General features: G+C 50.2%; 2 protein-coding genes across 7 annotated transcripts in view; one reads left to right on the forward strand and one right to left on the reverse strand.

Annotated features, from left to right (window-relative positions):
* LOC309330700 (death effector domain-containing protein) overlaps positions 1 to 17,359 on the reverse strand; it is a 39,759-nt gene that overhangs the window by 7,694 nt on the left and 14,706 nt on the right. The window lies entirely within an intron of this gene.
* Positions 92 to 16,926, forward strand: NIT1 (nitrilase 1). Of its 6 annotated transcripts, XR_014151535.1 has the most exons (8): positions 594 to 1,057; positions 2,457 to 2,549; positions 2,886 to 3,140; positions 3,264 to 3,367; positions 4,288 to 4,421; positions 5,360 to 5,485; positions 7,513 to 7,688; positions 14,162 to 14,244. XR_014151535.1 is itself a non-coding variant. In XM_081842490.1 (7 exons), exons 1-7 carry the CDS (start codon positions 175 to 177, stop codon positions 15,109 to 15,111), a joined length of 1,053 nt encoding a protein of 350 aa, XP_081698616.1. In that variant the 5' UTR covers positions 92 to 174; the 3' UTR covers positions 15,112 to 16,926. The 6 variants fall into 6 exon arrangements, 5 of the variants coding, with proteins under 5 accessions (XP_081698616.1, XP_081698618.1, XP_081698615.1 ...); XM_081842490.1 differs by lacking the exons at positions 594 to 1,057; positions 7,513 to 7,688; positions 14,162 to 14,244 and adding exons at positions 92 to 236; positions 14,833 to 16,926; XM_081842492.1 differs by lacking the exons at positions 594 to 1,057; positions 7,513 to 7,688; positions 14,162 to 14,244 and adding exons at positions 149 to 261; positions 14,833 to 16,926.

Below are 17,359 nucleotides of genomic sequence, written 5' to 3' on the forward strand. Positions count from 1 at the left end.
CTGGGCTACAAGTTCCTCGCGCCGCCATTTTTAAAGCCATGATTTTTATTCGTTGGAGTCAGGAAGAGATAAAAAAGTGTAGAAATGCACATGGACTTCTCAGGCTGCAACATTTCCGGGTTTTCTTTGGAAATTTCTAGCGGGGTCAGAATTGCCAGTCGTTAATAGAAATCAATGGAGAAATTCAGGATTTTAAATATAACTGCGCTAGTTACAGCAAACGCGTTCAACAAACCGTAAGCAGAAGGCAATAAGCCAACAGTGAGGCGCTCAAGCATTTTCTGACTCTGCATCTTATTTAGTGTGGGGGGGGGGGTAGTAATAAAAATACTGTATATATTTTGAAGCGTTTTTCTGGGAGGGGGAGAGATCTCTGCCGATGCCAGAACACATATGTAAATTAGCCCCATATGTGGGAGATGGACTGCGGTTTTTAATTTATCATTGCTTTTTTAAATGTTTTACATAGTTGTTTTTAATTGTTTTTACCAATATTTTAAAATTGTTTTACAGTATTCTTTTTCTAAACAGCTTTGAGGTATATAAATTTTATTTAAAACAAAATACTTAAATTGAGTCTCACTCTCATATCCTCTCCCAGCCCAAATTCAGAGCTCAGTTGCATGCAGAACCTCACATGCAGACACTTCGCACTTTTAAATTTCTAAAAACTTTAAAGGTTTTCTAATCAGAATAAGAACTGAGGTAGAAGGAGGATGAGCTCCTGCCTTCCTTGTTGCTTTTTAAACTTATTATTTTCAAAAAGTTTAGCTGATGTGCTCCCCAATCACTGCTGTGTTAAAAATCCTGGATTTCTCCACTGATCTCTGTGATGAACCTTCACTTAAAAAAAAATAAAAATGGTACAGACACCTGAAATTGGCCTCACTTGTCAATCTATATTAAGTCCAAGTAGAGATTTTTTGCCCACCATTTTTAGTATGGGCTCCACTAGGCACAAGCGCCATATTTGTTTGGTCTACTTCCGGTCTGGACTTTCCCCCCTGGCTTTTAGGGGAGCAACGGCAGCTGCTGTCTTTTTTCCCTTTTGCTCCATGTAATCACTGCAGGTGAATCTTTTGGAGGGGGAGTTTGTTAATGACTGTAATGGGGAAAAGAGAAAGTTGTCTGTTACTTTTTGAGCTTCAAAATATTAGCTGGGAATTGGAAGAGTGAGATAAGGGGAGGGGAATTTAAAGGCAGCACTGAGCAAAAGGATGCAAGAGGCATGATAATATAGTATAATAAAAATAATATCAAGTAAACTTGATTTATGGAGGGAGGTGGGAAGAAGAAAGAAAGTCCAGAGAGAACATACGGTAATTGGTTTTGCCCTGTAGAACTCCTTGCCCATGTATGGTGAAGGGTAATGATAGGGTTTGAAATCTTATCCTTTTTATTTTTATTTTAGATTTATTTTTTATCTTTAATTTCCAGTTTTTTATCAGGCCCTTCTCTTGCCCTTTAACTGCACCCATCCGCCAGGGATTCTTTAGTTGTGATTCCTGCATTGCAGGGGGTTTCCAACTGGACATGATTCCGTGATCTGACACATAGAAATGGAACACTGGAAAGCTTTTCTCGGGGTTCCTCTGCATGGCATGACAAATTTTAGCTGCAATGTCTATGTGTTGGCTTACTTTGAAAAAAAAAAAAAACAGAGCCTGCTGGCTTTGGGTTAACTTTCCCCTGAGCAGAACCACCCTGAAACATTTTCTGAACCCACCTCGTATCAATATGTGATCTGAAAGGTGTGCTACAGGACCTTCAACATCTCCCCTGATGTGAGGGATACAAGGGTGCAGCTATCTGACTGTGCACCGTTTCCTTGGCAACTGGACCAATGGGGTCTTTCTCATCTCTTAAACTGATGGGGACCGAGCCCGCTTCTTAAATACTTCTGGTGCAAGGAATAGATGTCACTCAGAGCTCTGAGTCGCTTTCTTCTCTGTTTTTGCCCTTAGCCAGAAGTAGCCTCTGCAGACTCTCTATCTGCATAGGAGAAAAGCAGGCAAGGGGAGGCCCTCCCTCTGTTCATTTTTCAGCTCCAAATCACCCTCTTCTCTACTGCTTTCCTGCCTGTGAAAGAATGGATCAGGGAGACTCAGTATCTTTCCCCCTGAATCTGTGTATGACTGAAGGAACAAAGGAAAAGGGTTAGGCTGTCATGTCCAGCTGGACTCATTTACTCTTAATTTACTCCTAAATTGCTTTTTAATACTTTTGTTTCATTTTTTAAAAAATAAAATAATCAGAGGCAAGAAACACAAACCCCCTTATATCTAGGTGAATACTGCAGTGTTTTGCTTTGTGGCTGGTGCCTGGTGGGAGTTGTAGTTCAAAATAGCCAGAGGGCACCAGGTCAGGGAAGGCTGTTCTAGGTCCCCTTTGCGCTGGAGGCCTGCATTTCCCAGATGCTTTGAAAGATGTGTTCTTTCCCCCATTGCCTCGTCTAGGTTGAGAGCGGTGGTCCAGAAGCCATTGCAAACACTTTGCCTCGCTGGTGGGAAGCCATTTGCAAGGATCCAAAGCCCAGCCCCTGGCCACAGGTAACTGGCCTCTGAGAAGATGTAAGAACTGACAATGACATTTGTACATTTTAAGAGCTCAGGGTCTCTCCACCACTACTGAGAGGTAGTTTGGGCTGATACAGTACAGCCCCAGGAGATCAAGTAGCCTGCATGCTTGAGCAGTGGTTTAAATATCAGAGCGTATTTGCAGGAAACAAACCATACTTAGTCAAACCAGCCTGTGCATGAGCTCAAACAGCCTTTACATTGCTCTTCCTTTTCTTGAGCAGGGAGACAAACCACAGAATGGCTGGCTTAATGTGGTGCTTGTGTGGGTTTTCACAGTCCGTTCTGTTCTCTCCCCTGCCACTCCAGATTCAAAGCCATGTCTACGGGGGGCGCAGGACCCCTGAAGCCCCTTATCGCCGTCTGCCAGATGACCTCCACTCCCGACAAAGCCCACAACTGGGCCTCCTGCTCACAGCTCGTCCGGGAGGCTGCCCAGAGGGGGGCCTGCGTCGTCTTCCTCCCAGAAGCCTTTGACTTCATTGGCAGCAGTGTGGAGGAGGCCCTGAGCCTAGCCGAGCCCCTGGAGGGAGACCACCTGCAGCGTTACGTCGGGCTGGCCAGGTAGGACTTGCTGGGGGCTTCCCTGTGTGGATGTGGCAGGGCTTTGTCTGTGAGAGTGTGGCAGAGGCAATGGCCAGGCACTTGCAGGTAACCCCCCCAACTCCATTTCTCCTCTTTTGACAGGGAATGTGGTGTCTGGTTGTCCCTTGGAGGCTTCCATGAAAAAGGCAGTGATTGGGAGAGCACAGGAAGGATCTACAACTGCCACCTCCTCTTGGATCCCAAAGGTGACGAAATTGTCTTAGTATAGGATGCCTTCTCTCCCCAAACTTCCCAAAATCTCCCTAAACCACTCCTTCCTTCCCTCCCTCTTTCTCACAATCAGTTCTTCACTAACCAAATGGCACGTTCATTTTCAATTTCATTTATTCCATTTATATCCCACCTTTTCCTCCAAGGTGGTGTACATGGTTCTCCCTGCAATTTTATCCTAACAACAGCTCTGTGAGGTAGCTTAGGCTGAGGGACGGTGACTGGCCCAAGGTCACCCAGTGAGTTTCATCACTGAGTGGGGATTTGAATCCCAGTGTCTCCCAGGTCTAAGGGACATGGGTGGCGCTGTGTGTTAAACCACAGAACCTAGGACTTGCCGATCAGAAGGTCGGCGGTTCGAATCCCCACGACGGGGTGAGCTCCTGTTGCTTGGTCCCTGCTCCTGCCAAGCTAGCAGTTCGAAAGCACGCCAAAAAAGTGCAAGTAGATAAGTAGGTACTGCTCTGACGGGGAGGTAAACAGCATTTCCATGCGCTGCTCTGCTGGCCACATGACCCAGAAGCTGTACGCCGGCTCCCTCGGCCGATAAAGCGAGATGAGCGCCGCAACCCCAGAATCGGGCACGACTGGACCTCATGGTCAGGGGTCCCTTCACCTTTACCTTCTCCCAGGTCTTAGTCTGACACTCTTATCTGCTACAGCATACTGGCTGTCTCATGCAACACTGGTGTCAGAAGAACTCCCTCCTGAAACCAGCCAGCAGGGAAGGGATAGAAACACGGTGGCCTGCCTCTTCCTTTCGCCTTCCCTGCAGCTCCCATGGCTAGCCTCACTATGTTGATGCCTTAGCAGCCACGAAACCATAAGGACCACCGGCCCCCGCCTTCCAAATCTACTAATCTTATCCTTCTCTCCTCGGGGAGGCTGGCCTCAGGAACCCAGGTGTCTGCCTATCGGAAGACTCATCTTTTTGACGTAGAGATGGAGGGGCGAGTGTCCCTGAAGGAAAGCGCGTTCACCAACCCAGGCTCCAAGATAGTGGCTCCTGTGGAGACCCCGGCCGGAAAGGTACGTGTAAAATATTCCAGAGACAGGTGTTGGTTACGTCCTTTGAGACCAATAAGCTGAGCAAAGTTCAGTGCAAAGCGTGGTGGTGGTGGTTTTCATAAAAAATATATATGTTTGTAATTAATCTGGAGTTGGGGATGAGCAGCGAGTTGGCCAAGTTTGCTGATGATCCCAGATGGTTCAGGGTGGTTAAAATAACGAGGGATGGTCAGGAGCTTCAAAAAAGATCTCTCCAAACTGGACAAAGGAACATTAAAATGGCAAACGTAGTACTGCAAATCAGGGCAAAAAATAATTCCTAAAATTCATATACACAGGTGCAGGCAGGACAGACAAGAGAAGGCACAGTACTTCATAATGCAGCACAGAGTTAAACTATGGAACTCCCTTCCACAGGAGGCAGTGCTGGGCATCAACTTGGATAGCTTCAAAAGAGGATTAGAACAAATCATGGAAGAGAAGGCTATCAACAGCTATGGGCCACAGTGGCTATACAGTCATACCTCATGTTATGTTTGCTTCAGGTTGAGCGTTTTCAGGTTGCGTCCTGCGGCGACCTGGAAGTACAGGAAAGGGTTACTTCCAGGTTTTGCTGCTCGCGCATGCGCGCAAAACGACGTCATGCGCAGAAGTGGAGAATCGCGACCCATGCATGCGCAGACGCGGGTTGCATTCTGCTCATGTTGCGAACAGGCCTCCGGAACGGATCCCGTTCACAACCAGAGGTACCACTGTATTTTACTTGCACTGTCAGAGGCAGTTTGTCTCTGAATGCCAGTTGCAGAGACTCACAGGTGGGGAGAAGTCTGTGCTCAGGCTCCCTTGCTCGGGGGATGAAACTGGTGCTTTCTGCCACTGGCAGGTACAGGGCTGTCATAAGCATATGCGGCAAAAGATCCTGTGCTTACTAGCCTCCCCCTCTGTCCTCCCTCTCTCAGGTTGGTCTGGCCATCTGCTACGATCTCCGCTTCCCAGAAATATCTATCGCTCTGGCCCGGGAAGGGGCAGAGATTCTCACCTACCCATCAGCCTTCACTGTGACAACAGGCTCTGCCCACTGGGAGGTAAGTGGATCCAACATTACAGCGGTTGGGTGGGGTTCTTTCCAGGAATCCTTTCAATTAGAGCAGGCATAGGCAAACTCGGCCCTCCGGATGTTTTGGGACAACAATTCCCATCATCCCTGACCACTGGTCCTGTTAGCTAGGGATCATGGGAGTTGTAGTCCCAAAACATCTGGAGGGCCAAGTTTGCCTATGCCTGAATTAGGGGTTATGGGGGTTGAACCTGGAGCAAAGTGTGCCCTGTACCGAGCTATGAATGTACCAACACACTTTTTAGAAATAGTAGCTCGTTGCCGTCACATAGGGCAGTTTACCCATGCTCAGACAACCTTATCCTAAGAAGAAACGCCTTTGTTCTCTTGCATTAGAGCAGCAAAAACAACAGTACAGTCATACCTCGGGTTGAAGTAGTTTCGGGATGAGTATTTTCGGGTTGCGTGCTGCGGCGACCCGGAATTAACAGAGTACGTTACTTCCGGGTTTCACCGCTTGCGCATGTGCAGACGGTCAAAATGACGTCATGTGCAGAAGCAGCAAATCGCGGCACGCTGGTTGCATTCACTTCAGGATACGAACGGGGCTCTGGAACAGATCCCGTTCACATCCAGAGGTACCACTGTAGGAGGAAGGAGGAGACAGCGTAACCCAACAAATAACATTGAACTTCTGCGTTTGAAATTCCTCAATGAAGGACCCAAGTGCTCAAAAATGTATTGGGCATCAAACTGTATCTTCTACCCCTTTTCTTCCTATTTCCCCTCCCTGCTCCTCCTGTTCTCCCACATCAGTGGTTCCCAAGCAGTTTTTGGCAGCTACCCCCTTGGTTCCATAAACCCATCCCCAGTGCCTCTTTTTGCCCTATAAAAAGCATTATTCAGGATAGTGGTTTGCACAGCCCACTAAGGAAGGTAATAACACAATAAGAGTCAAAAGATGATCAATTCATTGCACATTTATTCAAAATCCAGTTGAAACTATTTAGTTTAACAAACTTGATCCAGCAGCGAGACCTGCTTTTCAAAGTCCGATAGCCATTTACACCCCCAGCGCTGCCCTAGACCCTTCCTGCCTCCTGACCTAGTGCCCCTCTGGTAGGTAATCCCACTGCCTTCCTGGGGCCAGTACCGCCCACTTTGAGAACCACTGTCCTGAATCAACCTCTCTCAACCTGTTAACCCTCCAAATGTTTTGAACTACAACTCCCAAAGAGTACCATTTTTATTTTATTTTTGGGGTGGGGCAGCTGCTCTACAAGAGCAGGGACCCTCTGAACCAGCTCAGAGGCACTCAGAGCCCTAGATTTCCGATAATGTAAGTTTCCAAGCTAGGGATACTTAGAAAAAGGATTTGAAAACAAAACCATCACTACCATAATGCTGTTATACAAATCTGTGATGTGACCGCATGGTAGCATTCCGGTTGCCACGTCTGATAAAGGGCAGTGCAGAGTTGGGAAGAACGTTCAGAAAAGGGCAACCCAAATTATCAAGGGGGATGGAGCGACTCTGTTGGGGACTTTTTGGTTTGGAGAAAAGCTAAGAGGTGACAGGAATGAAAATTACACATTTGCATGGAGAAAGTAGACAGATTCCCTGCCCCCCAATAACACTAGAACTTGTGAACATCCAGTGAAGCTGAACACAGGAGGGTTAAGGACCGATAAAGTCCTTATTCACATAGCACATGGGTCAAACTATTGAACTCTCTCCTACGGGAGGCAGCAATGGTCACCAACATAGATGGCTATAAAGGGGGTTGCACAAATTCATGGAGCAGAGGGCTATTAATGGCTGCTTGCTAAGATTACTATGTTCGTCTCTAGACCTAGAGGCAGCAATGCTTCCAAATACCAGTTGCTGGAAACCGCATGAGGGTAGAGGGCTCAGGCCACTGTGAGACTAGGAGGCTGGACTAGATGGTCCAGTGACCTGGATCCAGCAGGCTCTTAGCTTATAATCAGAGTTGGAAAGAACCCAAATGTCTTAAGATTAAGACAAAAGATCAAAGATTATTCATGTATGCCACAGCTGCTGCAAGGACTTTGTTGGCCCCAAACTGGAAATCACAAGAAGTTCCTACCATTGCGGAGTGGCAAGCGAAAATGACGGACTATGCGGAGTTAGCCAAACTGACCGGCAGGATTCGGGATCAGGACGATTAAAGATTCCAGGAAAATTGGAGTAAATTTATGGTATATGTCAGGGTTTTAGGGAGAGAGGAGACAGAGAGCGAGGGCGAGGAGGAAGAGGACGACAACGAGCCGAGGTTGTCCCAAAGTCCGTCTAGCGAATCAGAGGATTCCCAGAAGGGAGCCCCCCTGGTCAGGCCAAGGGGCAATAGAGAGGGAATCAGTCAGAGAGAGGGGAACGAAGAGGGAATCCCCAGTGGGAGTGGCAAAGCGGGACCAGCTCCCCCGTCGGAACGGAGTAGAGGGGGGGAGTTGCCAGTGTGTCAGAAAGAGCAGGACAGGAAGGAGGAAGGGGGAGGAGTTCGGAGCAAGACGTCCTGCCTGAAAGGGAGGAGTGTAGTACCGAGAGCAGCGTAACTGTAGAAAGGAAGGTCAGAGGCAACGTACGCGCGCCAAGTTCAAATATAGAGGCGCGCGGAAATGAGGAGAGCTCTGAGGAGGAGCCTGGTGCCAAAGCACGAAGGAGGGGGGAGCAGGCGGGAGAAGACTCAGCCTCTGGGGAGTCCCGGAAAGAGGGAAGACAGGGGGGCAGGAAGACCCTGCGGAAAAGGAAAGAGAGGAAAAGGTGGAGCAGTACAAGCCTCTTAAATTGGTGCAGGGGAGGGACGGACTCAGAGGGGACTTCTAACATCTAAGGGTAACAGATGCGGAGCCACGGAGTTTGGATGTAATGACGACAATGATCTTCAATAAAACCTTTTGTATATAGCTTGGACTGGACTTTGGTCTCTTGTGAGCTGGGATCCAGGGTGGCTCTGACAGAAAGTCCCCTCTCAAGAACGCAAAATTTTTTTTTTGCAAAGCTCACGAACGGTGACAGCCATGACTGCGGAGGAGCAGTTGACAGCGCTGCGAACTACAGTTTCCGAACTCACTGCTGCAGTCCTTGCGTCTCAGAAGAAGCATGACGAAATGGAGAAGCGCTGCCAGGACCTGCAAACAAGGTGGGAACGTGCAAGCAGGGAAGGGTTCCCAGGGTCCAGATCAGAGGGGATTGGACTTGGACGGAGGGGGGGCAGCCTAGTCACCCACTTCGATGGGAACCTGAAGCACTACCCCAGTTTCAGAGCAGACGTTTTGTATGCATTGCACTTGCTTCGTCATGACTTTAAAGATGAGGAGGAGAAAGTGGGGTTTATTGTTTCTCACTTGCATGGGCCGGCCAGAGACTGGTTGCGCAATTTGTGGCGTGAAGATGGCCCTGCCCGCCGCGATGCAGATGAATTCATTAAAGCGATGGATGCCTGCTTCCAGTCTACTGTAGATGTGGATCTTGCACGCAGGGAAATTTTTGGATTGCGGCAAGGCAAAGCCACTGTGCGTCAGTACCATTCTAGATTTTTTGCTTTACTGACTGCGCTAAGCTGGGAGAAGGATTGTGCACCTGTGAGGGATTTGTTCTGGGAGGGGCTCAGCGGTCCCATTAAGGATGAACTTGCCAGGGGAGACAGACCCCAGACCCTGGAGGAGCTTGTGCAGAGGGCTTTGGCGATTGGGATACGGCACGAGGGACGTCCTTGGCACACTGAGGAAGAACGTCAGGTGCGTCCACCAGCGAGGACGTCTTCTTTCATCCCCAGGGAGTTCAGTCAGTCACATCCTTCGCCACTGGGAAGGCAGGGGGAGGAGCCCATGGAACTTGGTGGTGCTAAGGCTCAAGCAACAGCCAGAGCCCCAGCTTCCGGTGCAGTGAAGGCAAAGCCTCCTAGAGGGACCAGGAAGTGTTACATTTGCGACAGTGCACAGCACATGGCGAAAGAGTGTCCCCAGAGGCTGCAGAAACACACTGCAGCTTTAGCAACTGTTGCAGCAGAAATGATGCAAGCAGAGCAACCTCAGGGAAACGACAGTGCCTGGCTGGAAGCAGAGCTGCTGGGGCTCAGCCAGGCGAATCTGTAGAGCAGTCCCCAGCGCTTTTGCAACGCACAGACCCTTTACCACCCAAGCCAGCGGTGCAGCTCACTGCAACACTTCAGTTGCCGAATGGAACCACCCTGGAAGTCCCCATCACGATTGATTCTGGGAGCAACGCAGATTTTGTGGGGACGCACTTTGTCAAGCAGCATCGCATAGCGCTTCTGCCAGCGACAACACCTCTGAACGTAGTCACGGTGGATGGCAGGAAATTGCTAGGAGGACAAGTTGTGCAACAGACGCCTCCCATGGTGATGAGGATTGGAAATCATCGAGAAGTCATCAGCTTCAATGTCACCCGCCTTTCAGACACGCCTATAGTATTAGGCATGAGTTGGCTGGAGAGACACAGTCCTGCTGTAGCGTGGTACCAACGGCAGATCACCTTTTGCTCATCGTACTGTGCTCAACATTGCATCCAGTCCAGCCAGGAGGAGGGAGCTGAGCAGCAGTTGCAACTTGGCATGGTGCAGGCAGTACCCCGCAAGTACGAGGGGTTCCTGGAGGTTTTCTGCGAGAAGGAAGCTGACCAGTTGCCGCCCCACAGGCCTTATGATTGTGCCATCGACCTGGTGCCAGGGGCGCAGTTGCCGACTGCAAAGCTGTATTCCATGTCTGAGGACGAGATGCAAGAACTCAGGGAGTTCATAGAGCACAATTTGAAGCGCGGATTCATCCGAGAATCGAAAGCGGTGGGGGGCAGTCCTGTTTTCTTTGTAAAGAAGAAAGACACACCCCAGAAAAGACTCATTGTGGACTATCGATTCATAAACAGTAAGACCAAACCCAAGGCCTTCCCCATGCCCAAGATAGATGATCTCCTGGCAACCGTAAGGGAGGGGAAGATCTTCACCAAATTGGATCTGCGTGGAGCGTATAACCTCATACGCATCCGGGAGGGCGATGAGTGGAAGACGGCCATGTTCACGCCTCTGGGCACGTACGAATACAGAGTTATGCCATTTGGTCTCCAAAATGGATCTCACGTCTTCCAAGCATTTATGCATCACGTGCTAGCGGGACTTCTCTACAAGAAATGCGTGTGTTTCCTCGACGACATCCTGATCTTTTCGGAAACGGAGGAGGCCCATGAGAAGGACGTAAAGGAAGTCCTGCAGAGACTACGGGAGAACAAGCTCTACGCCAAGTTAGAGAAGTGCCAGTTTGATGTGACGGACGTGGATTTCCTAGGCTACAAGCTGTCCGACAAGGGGCTGGCCATGGACAGCGCCAAGGTCCGCGCGGTGTTGGACTGGAAGAGCCCTCGCAATCGGAAGGAAGTCCAAAGATTCATCGGCTTCGCCAACTTCTACCGCAAATTCATCAGAGGTTTTGCAAAGGAGACGGCAGCGATCACGGACACTCTCAGTTCCAAGAAAAAGAGGTTCGTGTGGACGGAACAGGCGGAGCGCTCTTTTCAGAAGCTTAAAAGCCTTTTCGCCTCCGAGGAGCAGCTGCTGCACGTGAATCCAGGCAAGCCCATACGACTAGAGACCGACGCGTCAGACAGAGCGGTTGGAGCCGTACTCCTGCAAGAAGATCCACATGGAAACTGGAGACCCGGTGCCTTTTACTCCAGAAAGCTCAGCAAAGCGGAGCAAAACTACACCATATGGGACAGGGAGCTGTTAGCCATTCACGCAGCTTTCAAAGCGTGGCGACACTTCCTCATAGGAGCCAAGCACACAGTACAGGTCCGCACGGATCACAAGAACCTAGAGTATTGGCGCACGGCGAAGCTCCAAAGCCAGAGGCACATGCGCTGGGCGGAATTCTTCGCGGATTTCGACTTTCGGATAGAGTACGTCCCAGGAGATTCCAACGTTATAGCCGATGCGCTATCCAGGAAACCGCAATATCTCGATGAAGCGGCGCCTGTAGCAGCCAAGCACATTTTCGCACCGCAGGCGTGGTCGTGCGCTGCCGCCACAGTAGATCTGGACGCGGTGCGACGCGCGTTGCAAGTGGATCAGTTCGCACAGTCCAAGATGGAGGAATTGCGCAGAGGTGTGCAGAGTGGCGAAGAGTTCCAACTACGCGACGGGCTGCTAACTCGCAAAGGTGCCCTCTACGTGCCAAGCGACGAGCTTCGCGCAAAGGTTCTGCAGCAGTTGCACGACGCCCCCAGTGCGGGCCACTTCGGTAAGGAGAAGACAATAGAACTGGTGGCAAGAGACTTTTGGTGGCCCCGGATGCGTGGAGAGGTAGCGGATTACGTCGCCAGGTGTGACACTTGTCAGAGGTTCAAGCCAGTACACCAGAAGCCAGCGGGGCTGTTGGAACCGCTGGAAACGCCACAGCAACCGTGGGAGAGGGTAGCTCTGGACTTCGTTACTGACCTGCCCAGCTCCAGGGGGAAGACGGCGGTACTGGTGGTTGTGGACCTGTTCACCAAGATGGCGCACTTCATTCCATGCGCAAAGGTGGCGACGGCGGAACAGACTGCCAAACTCTTCATCGATCACGTGTTCAAGGTGCATGGGCTGCCGCAGTCCATCCTGTCCGACAGGGGGCGCCAGTTTGTTTCCAATTTTTGGCAGAAGCTTTTAGGTATCCTGAACGTCAAGATCAACCTCACGTCGGCGAGACACCCACAAACCAACGGCCAAGCTGAGAGGGTCAACGCGATCATGCAGCAGTACCTGAGATGTTACGCCAACCAGCGACCAGCAGTTTGGGTGGACTACCTGCCGATGGCAGAGTTTGCCTATAACAACACGAAGCACGCGTCCACGGGGGTGACACCGTTTTTCGCGAACAATGGTCGTCACCCCAGAACCTTCCCGGGGTTCGTGGCACCGGGAGAGGGGGTGCCGCAAGGAGCCGACCAGTTTGCAGCGGAGCTGCAGGAGGTGCACGAAGAGTTGCGGAGACATTTAGAGCTGGCCAAGCAAGCATATAAGGTGCAGGCTGACAAAAACAGGAGAGAGGGAGAGGAGATCCAGGTGGGGGACTGGGTGTGGTTAGCGGCCCAAGCGATGCCAGCCAAGTCGTTGGCCAAGAAGAAGCTGGGGCACAGGCAGTTAGGGCCGTACCAGGTGGAGGCTAAAATCAACCCTGTAGCCTTTCGACTAGCCCTCCCCGAAGGTTCCAGAGTGCACCCGGTCTTTCATAGATCGGTGCTCACTCCCTACAAGGCACCGCACAGGTTTCAGGAGTCTGACACAGTCACGCAACAACACACTAAGTCACAGGAGAGGGAGAGGGCGCCTAGGGCCGAACCACTCAACGAGGTCACAGAGATCCTGGACTCGAGATGGGGGCAAGAGGGAGTAGAATATTTTCTAGTCAGAGAGGGTGCCCCAGTCAGTGCCAATGGTTGGGTGCCGGGCTACGCCTTAGACGAACCTCTTTTAAAAGACGAGTTCCATGCCCTTTTCCCTCATAGACCCATGCCAGCCGAGTACTTTGATGACTGGCTCTTTACGCCCACATGTTCAGGCAGCACTTTCCACGGCTTTTCTTCAGCTGAAGAAAGGTCGCCGGACTCCAACTCGCCCAGGGGATCGTGTTCGGGGGTGGACACAGAACCCTCTTATTGGTGGGACGAGCAACCAGAGGAGGACTGGCGCAGGAAATGGCTGACGGGACCTTGGCAGGCAGCACCGGACCAGGTACCAATGGAGGAGGGAGAAGAGAACACCTTGGGTCAAGAACCCGAATTCGAACACTCGTACAACGAACTGCAAACAGAGGAGATGGAGGTGCAGAATCTGTATCCTGCGTCCGCCTCCGAAGAGCGGCAGCTTCCACAACCTGCACCCGATGAGCGGAAGGGGGGAAGGGGGGGCTTCGAGGGGGGGATGGATGTCAGGGTTTTAGGGAGAGAGGAGACAGAGAGCGAGGGCGAGGAGGAAGAGGACGACAACGAGCCGAGGTTGTCCCAAAGTCCGTCTAGCGAATCAGAGGATTCCCAGAAGGGAGCCCCCCTGGTCAGGCCAAGGGGCAATAGAGAGGGAATCAGTCAGAGAGAGGGGAACGAAGAGGGAATCCCCAGTGGGAGTGGCAAAGCGGGACCAGCTCCCCCGTCGGAACGGAGTAGAGGGGGGGGAGTTGCCAGTGTGTCAGAAAGAGCAGGACAGGAAGGAGGAAGGGGGAGGAGTTCGGAGCAAGACGTCCTGCCTGAAAGGGAGGAGTGTAGTACCGAGAGCAGCGTAACTGTAGAAAGGAAGGTCAGAGGCAACGTACGCGCGCCAAGTTCAAATATAGAGGCGCGCGGAAATGAGGAGAGCTCTGAGGAGGAGCCTGGTGCCAAAGCACGAAGGAGGGGGGAGCAGGCGGGAGAAGACTCAGCCTCTGGGGAGTCCCGGAAAGAGGGAAGACAGGGGGGCAGGAAGACCCTGCGGAAAAGGAAAGAGAGGAAAAGGTGGAGCAGTACAAGCCTCTTAAATTGGTGCAGGGGAGGGACGGACTCAGAGGGGACTTCTAACATCTAAGGGTAACAGATGCGGAGCCACGGAGTTTGGATGTAATGACGACAATGATCTTCAATAAAACCTTTTGTATATAGCTTGGACTGGACTTTGGTCTCTTGTGAGCTGGGACCCAGGGTGGCTCTGACAGTATATTTAAAGGATAATTGTAAAAACTTAAAGACTCCAGCAGGATTGAAGTAACTCCTACAATGTAGATAGGATGATTAAGATGTACAGTGATACCTCGGGTTAAGTACTTCATTCCGGAGGTCCGTTCTTAACCTGAAGCACCACTTTAGCTAATGGGGCCTCCTGCTGCCGCCACGGCGTGATTTCTGTTCTCATCCTGAAGCAAAGTTCTTAACCTGAAGCACTATTTCTGGGTTAGCGGAGTCTGTAACCTGAAGCGTATGTAACCTGAAGTACCACTGTAAAAAGATAAAATACACGATAGGATGTGATAAGGGATACCAACTGAAGGGAGGGAGGGAGGAAAGTCGCAAGCTCGGCAGAACAAAAGGTTTATATGTTGACTAATGTATTGCAAGAATGAATGTGTAAAGAAAATAATAAAAATTTATTGGGAAAAAAGGGAAAGAACCCAAATGGTCGTCTGGCCCAACCCCCATGCAGGAGTCACAGCTCAAGAATCCCTGACAGATGCCTGTCCAACCTCTGTTCAAAAACCTCCAATGAAGGAGAAACCACCATGCTCTGAAGTCATCTGTTCCACTGTTCGGAGGTGTTATGTTCTCATGTTAAAATTTGCAGTGGGCGGAGACACTGCAGGCTCCACCCCTGACGCTTTTATGCTCCTCCTTCCTCTGCAGGTGCTGCTGCGAGCTCGTGCTGTGGAGACCCAGTGCTATGTGGTCGCAGCTGCTCAGACAGGAAAGCACCACGCAAGCCGCACCTCCTACGGGCACGCCATGATCGTGGATCCATGGGGCAGCGTCGTCGCCCAGTGCCAGGAGGGACCAGGTGTGTGCTACGCAGAGATAGACCTTGCCTACCTGCATCGCATCCGGCAGGAGATGCCAGTCTTCTCCCATCGCCGGGCTGACCTGTATGGCCAGGTGGCTGCTCAGAAGGGACCCCCATCCCCATGACTTGCTCGGGTGCTGCTGGACCAGCCTCCGGAACCTCTTATCCTTCTAATGACCTACCTGGGTGGATTTTTGCTCCCTCAACCAATTTGGCACTCCAGCAATTCTGCTAGAGAGTGGATGATAAGTAGAACGACTAAGAGAAATGTACCCGCTCTCCCAAGTGGATCCAGGACACCTCGCCCCATAAGCCTGGTCTTTTATTCCACCTGGCAGGGTGCATTTGCTCAGATGAGCTCCAGTGAATCCTTTGCCCCTAAATTAGGGGTGGGGAATCTGCAAGCCCCCAGATCCTGCTGGACCTAAATTCCCATCAGTTCCAACCAGCGTGGAAAGATGAGAGATGCAGTCCAGGAACATTCAGAGATCAAAGTTTCCCCACCTCTGACTGAAATAAATCTGCCCCTGCTGGATTCCCACTCTTCTTCCCCTCACCCAACAATCCATTTTTAAACGGGTACAGTATTGGGCTCAGAACCCAGCTGGCTTCCAATAGGGGTCTGCCCCTTACCGTGCTTTGCATTTAAGTTTCCATCTCTCTGCTGCTAAGAGTCAAGTATCACAACTCGCACACACAATGATCACTTTATTTCGTGCTGAACATCATCCTTCCACTTGATCGCAACTTAGAGATGAGGAATAAGTTTTTAGCAAATAAATTTGTCTCTTGCATGCATGATGCAAATCTGGAATATCTCTTTTTATTTTGCATTTTCTGTACTACTGATAGTCACAGGGAGAGGCAAGGGCACTGGCACCTTGACCCTGACTGCTGGGATCTTGTTCAGCAACTCCTCCAAGGCAGCTTTACTCGTATTATTTTTCAAGAGCTAGAAACTTGGTGTTGAAAACAAACACAAGATCGAGGTGCCCAGACACCTGCATCCTGGGGCCAATTCATAGCTTTTGGCAGAGGGCTTTCCTTTTTTTGCATGTGCAAAAACCAATTTAAAGCTAATGATTTTAACTGTTTGTATTTTATCTTGTTAAGTTGCTAGGAGAATGGTGTTTGTTTTTGGGATAAGGTAGCTAACAAATGTAATAAATAATGTAATGGCTGTTCACGCGCAATACTGCCACATGCACAGCTAAGCATAAAGTAGACACTTCGAAGCCTTAATTTTTTTTTTTTAAAAAAGTTATTTCACACAGCACATATTTAAACTATGGAACTCACTCCCACAAGAGGCAGTAGTTCTCACCGACTGGGATGGCTTTTAAAGATTGGACAAATTCATGGAGGGCTGCTAGCCATGATGGCTTTACTCTGTCTCCACAGTCAGAGGAAGGAAATGCTTCTGAACACCAGTTGCTCAAAATCACAGGGAGGGAGAAGGCTCTTGTGCTCAGCTGCCGCTTGTTGGGTTTCCCACAGGCGTCTAGTTGGCCACTGTGAGAACAGGATGCTGGACTAGATGGGCCACTGGCCTGATCCAGCAGGCTTGGCTTAGTTTCTAATTAAATGCAACCCCTGCAAAAGGTGTTGCTGAATGGGAGCCAGCCATCAAGGTCCCCTAGCTTCAGAGATTGCTGGTCACCAACAGCCACTTTTCCAAACTTCTCAATGCTAAATATCTCCATGAATTTGTCTAATCCACTTTCAAAGCCATGGAGGTTGGTGGGCATCCTAAGGCTGGAAGATCCACAGCTTAACTACACACTGTGTGAAGAAGTCTGTTCTTTCATCTGCCATGAATCTTCCAACATTCAGCATCATTGGGTGTCCAAAAGTTCTAGCGATATGCAAGAGAGGGAGAAAAAACTTTGTGTTGCCTTTCTCCCTGCCGTGCATAATTTTATAAACTATAGTTGAATGACTGAGGCTGAAGAGTTACATTTCAAAAGATCTGGAGGGCACCCAGGTTGGCAAGAGCTAAATTCTAGCCAGTTGTAAATGGGTGTTTTAGTGCCCGGATTTGTATCATTTCCCCCCTGAAGTATTACCAGCGGGAAACCTCATTTAAATGAGCCTTGTTTCCTTGCCACTTCAAACAAAGGATGGAGAATTTGTGGCCCTCGTGTTGTTGGGACTCCGGCTCCCATCAGCCGCTACTACTGCCACTGGCCAGGAATGATGGGAGCCCAGAGGTTAGCTTCCCGTGATTTAAAATAACCCAGGCTAGAGAACAGAATCAGGGCTTCATCCTTGCCCTCCCCATTCTTTTATTTTCTGTCCCCCAAAGCCACTGCCAGAAGTTTTTTAACCGGCTAGAATAATCTACACACGCAAAGGAAAATGGTGTCTTCAGGA

The sequence above is a fragment of the Podarcis erhardii genome (assembly GCF_964252035.2).
Source record: "Podarcis erhardii genome assembly, chromosome: 15".
Lineage (NCBI taxonomy): Eukaryota > Metazoa > Chordata > Lepidosauria > Squamata > Lacertidae > Podarcis > Podarcis erhardii.

Excerpts from the sequence above, each read along its gene's own strand:
- NIT1 (XM_081842489.1), top strand. The coding sequence starts at position 861 with ATGGTACAGACACCTGAAATTGGCCTCACTTGTCAATCTATATTAAGT. Across the intron at positions 1,058-2,456 it reads TTTTTTCCCTTTTGCTCCAT|GTTGAGAGCGGTGGTCCAGA; the intron begins GTAATCACTGCA and ends TGCCTCGTCTAG. Across the intron at positions 3,141-3,263 it reads CGTTACGTCGGGCTGGCCAG|GGAATGTGGTGTCTGGTTGT; the intron begins GTAGGACTTGCT and ends CTCTTTTGACAG.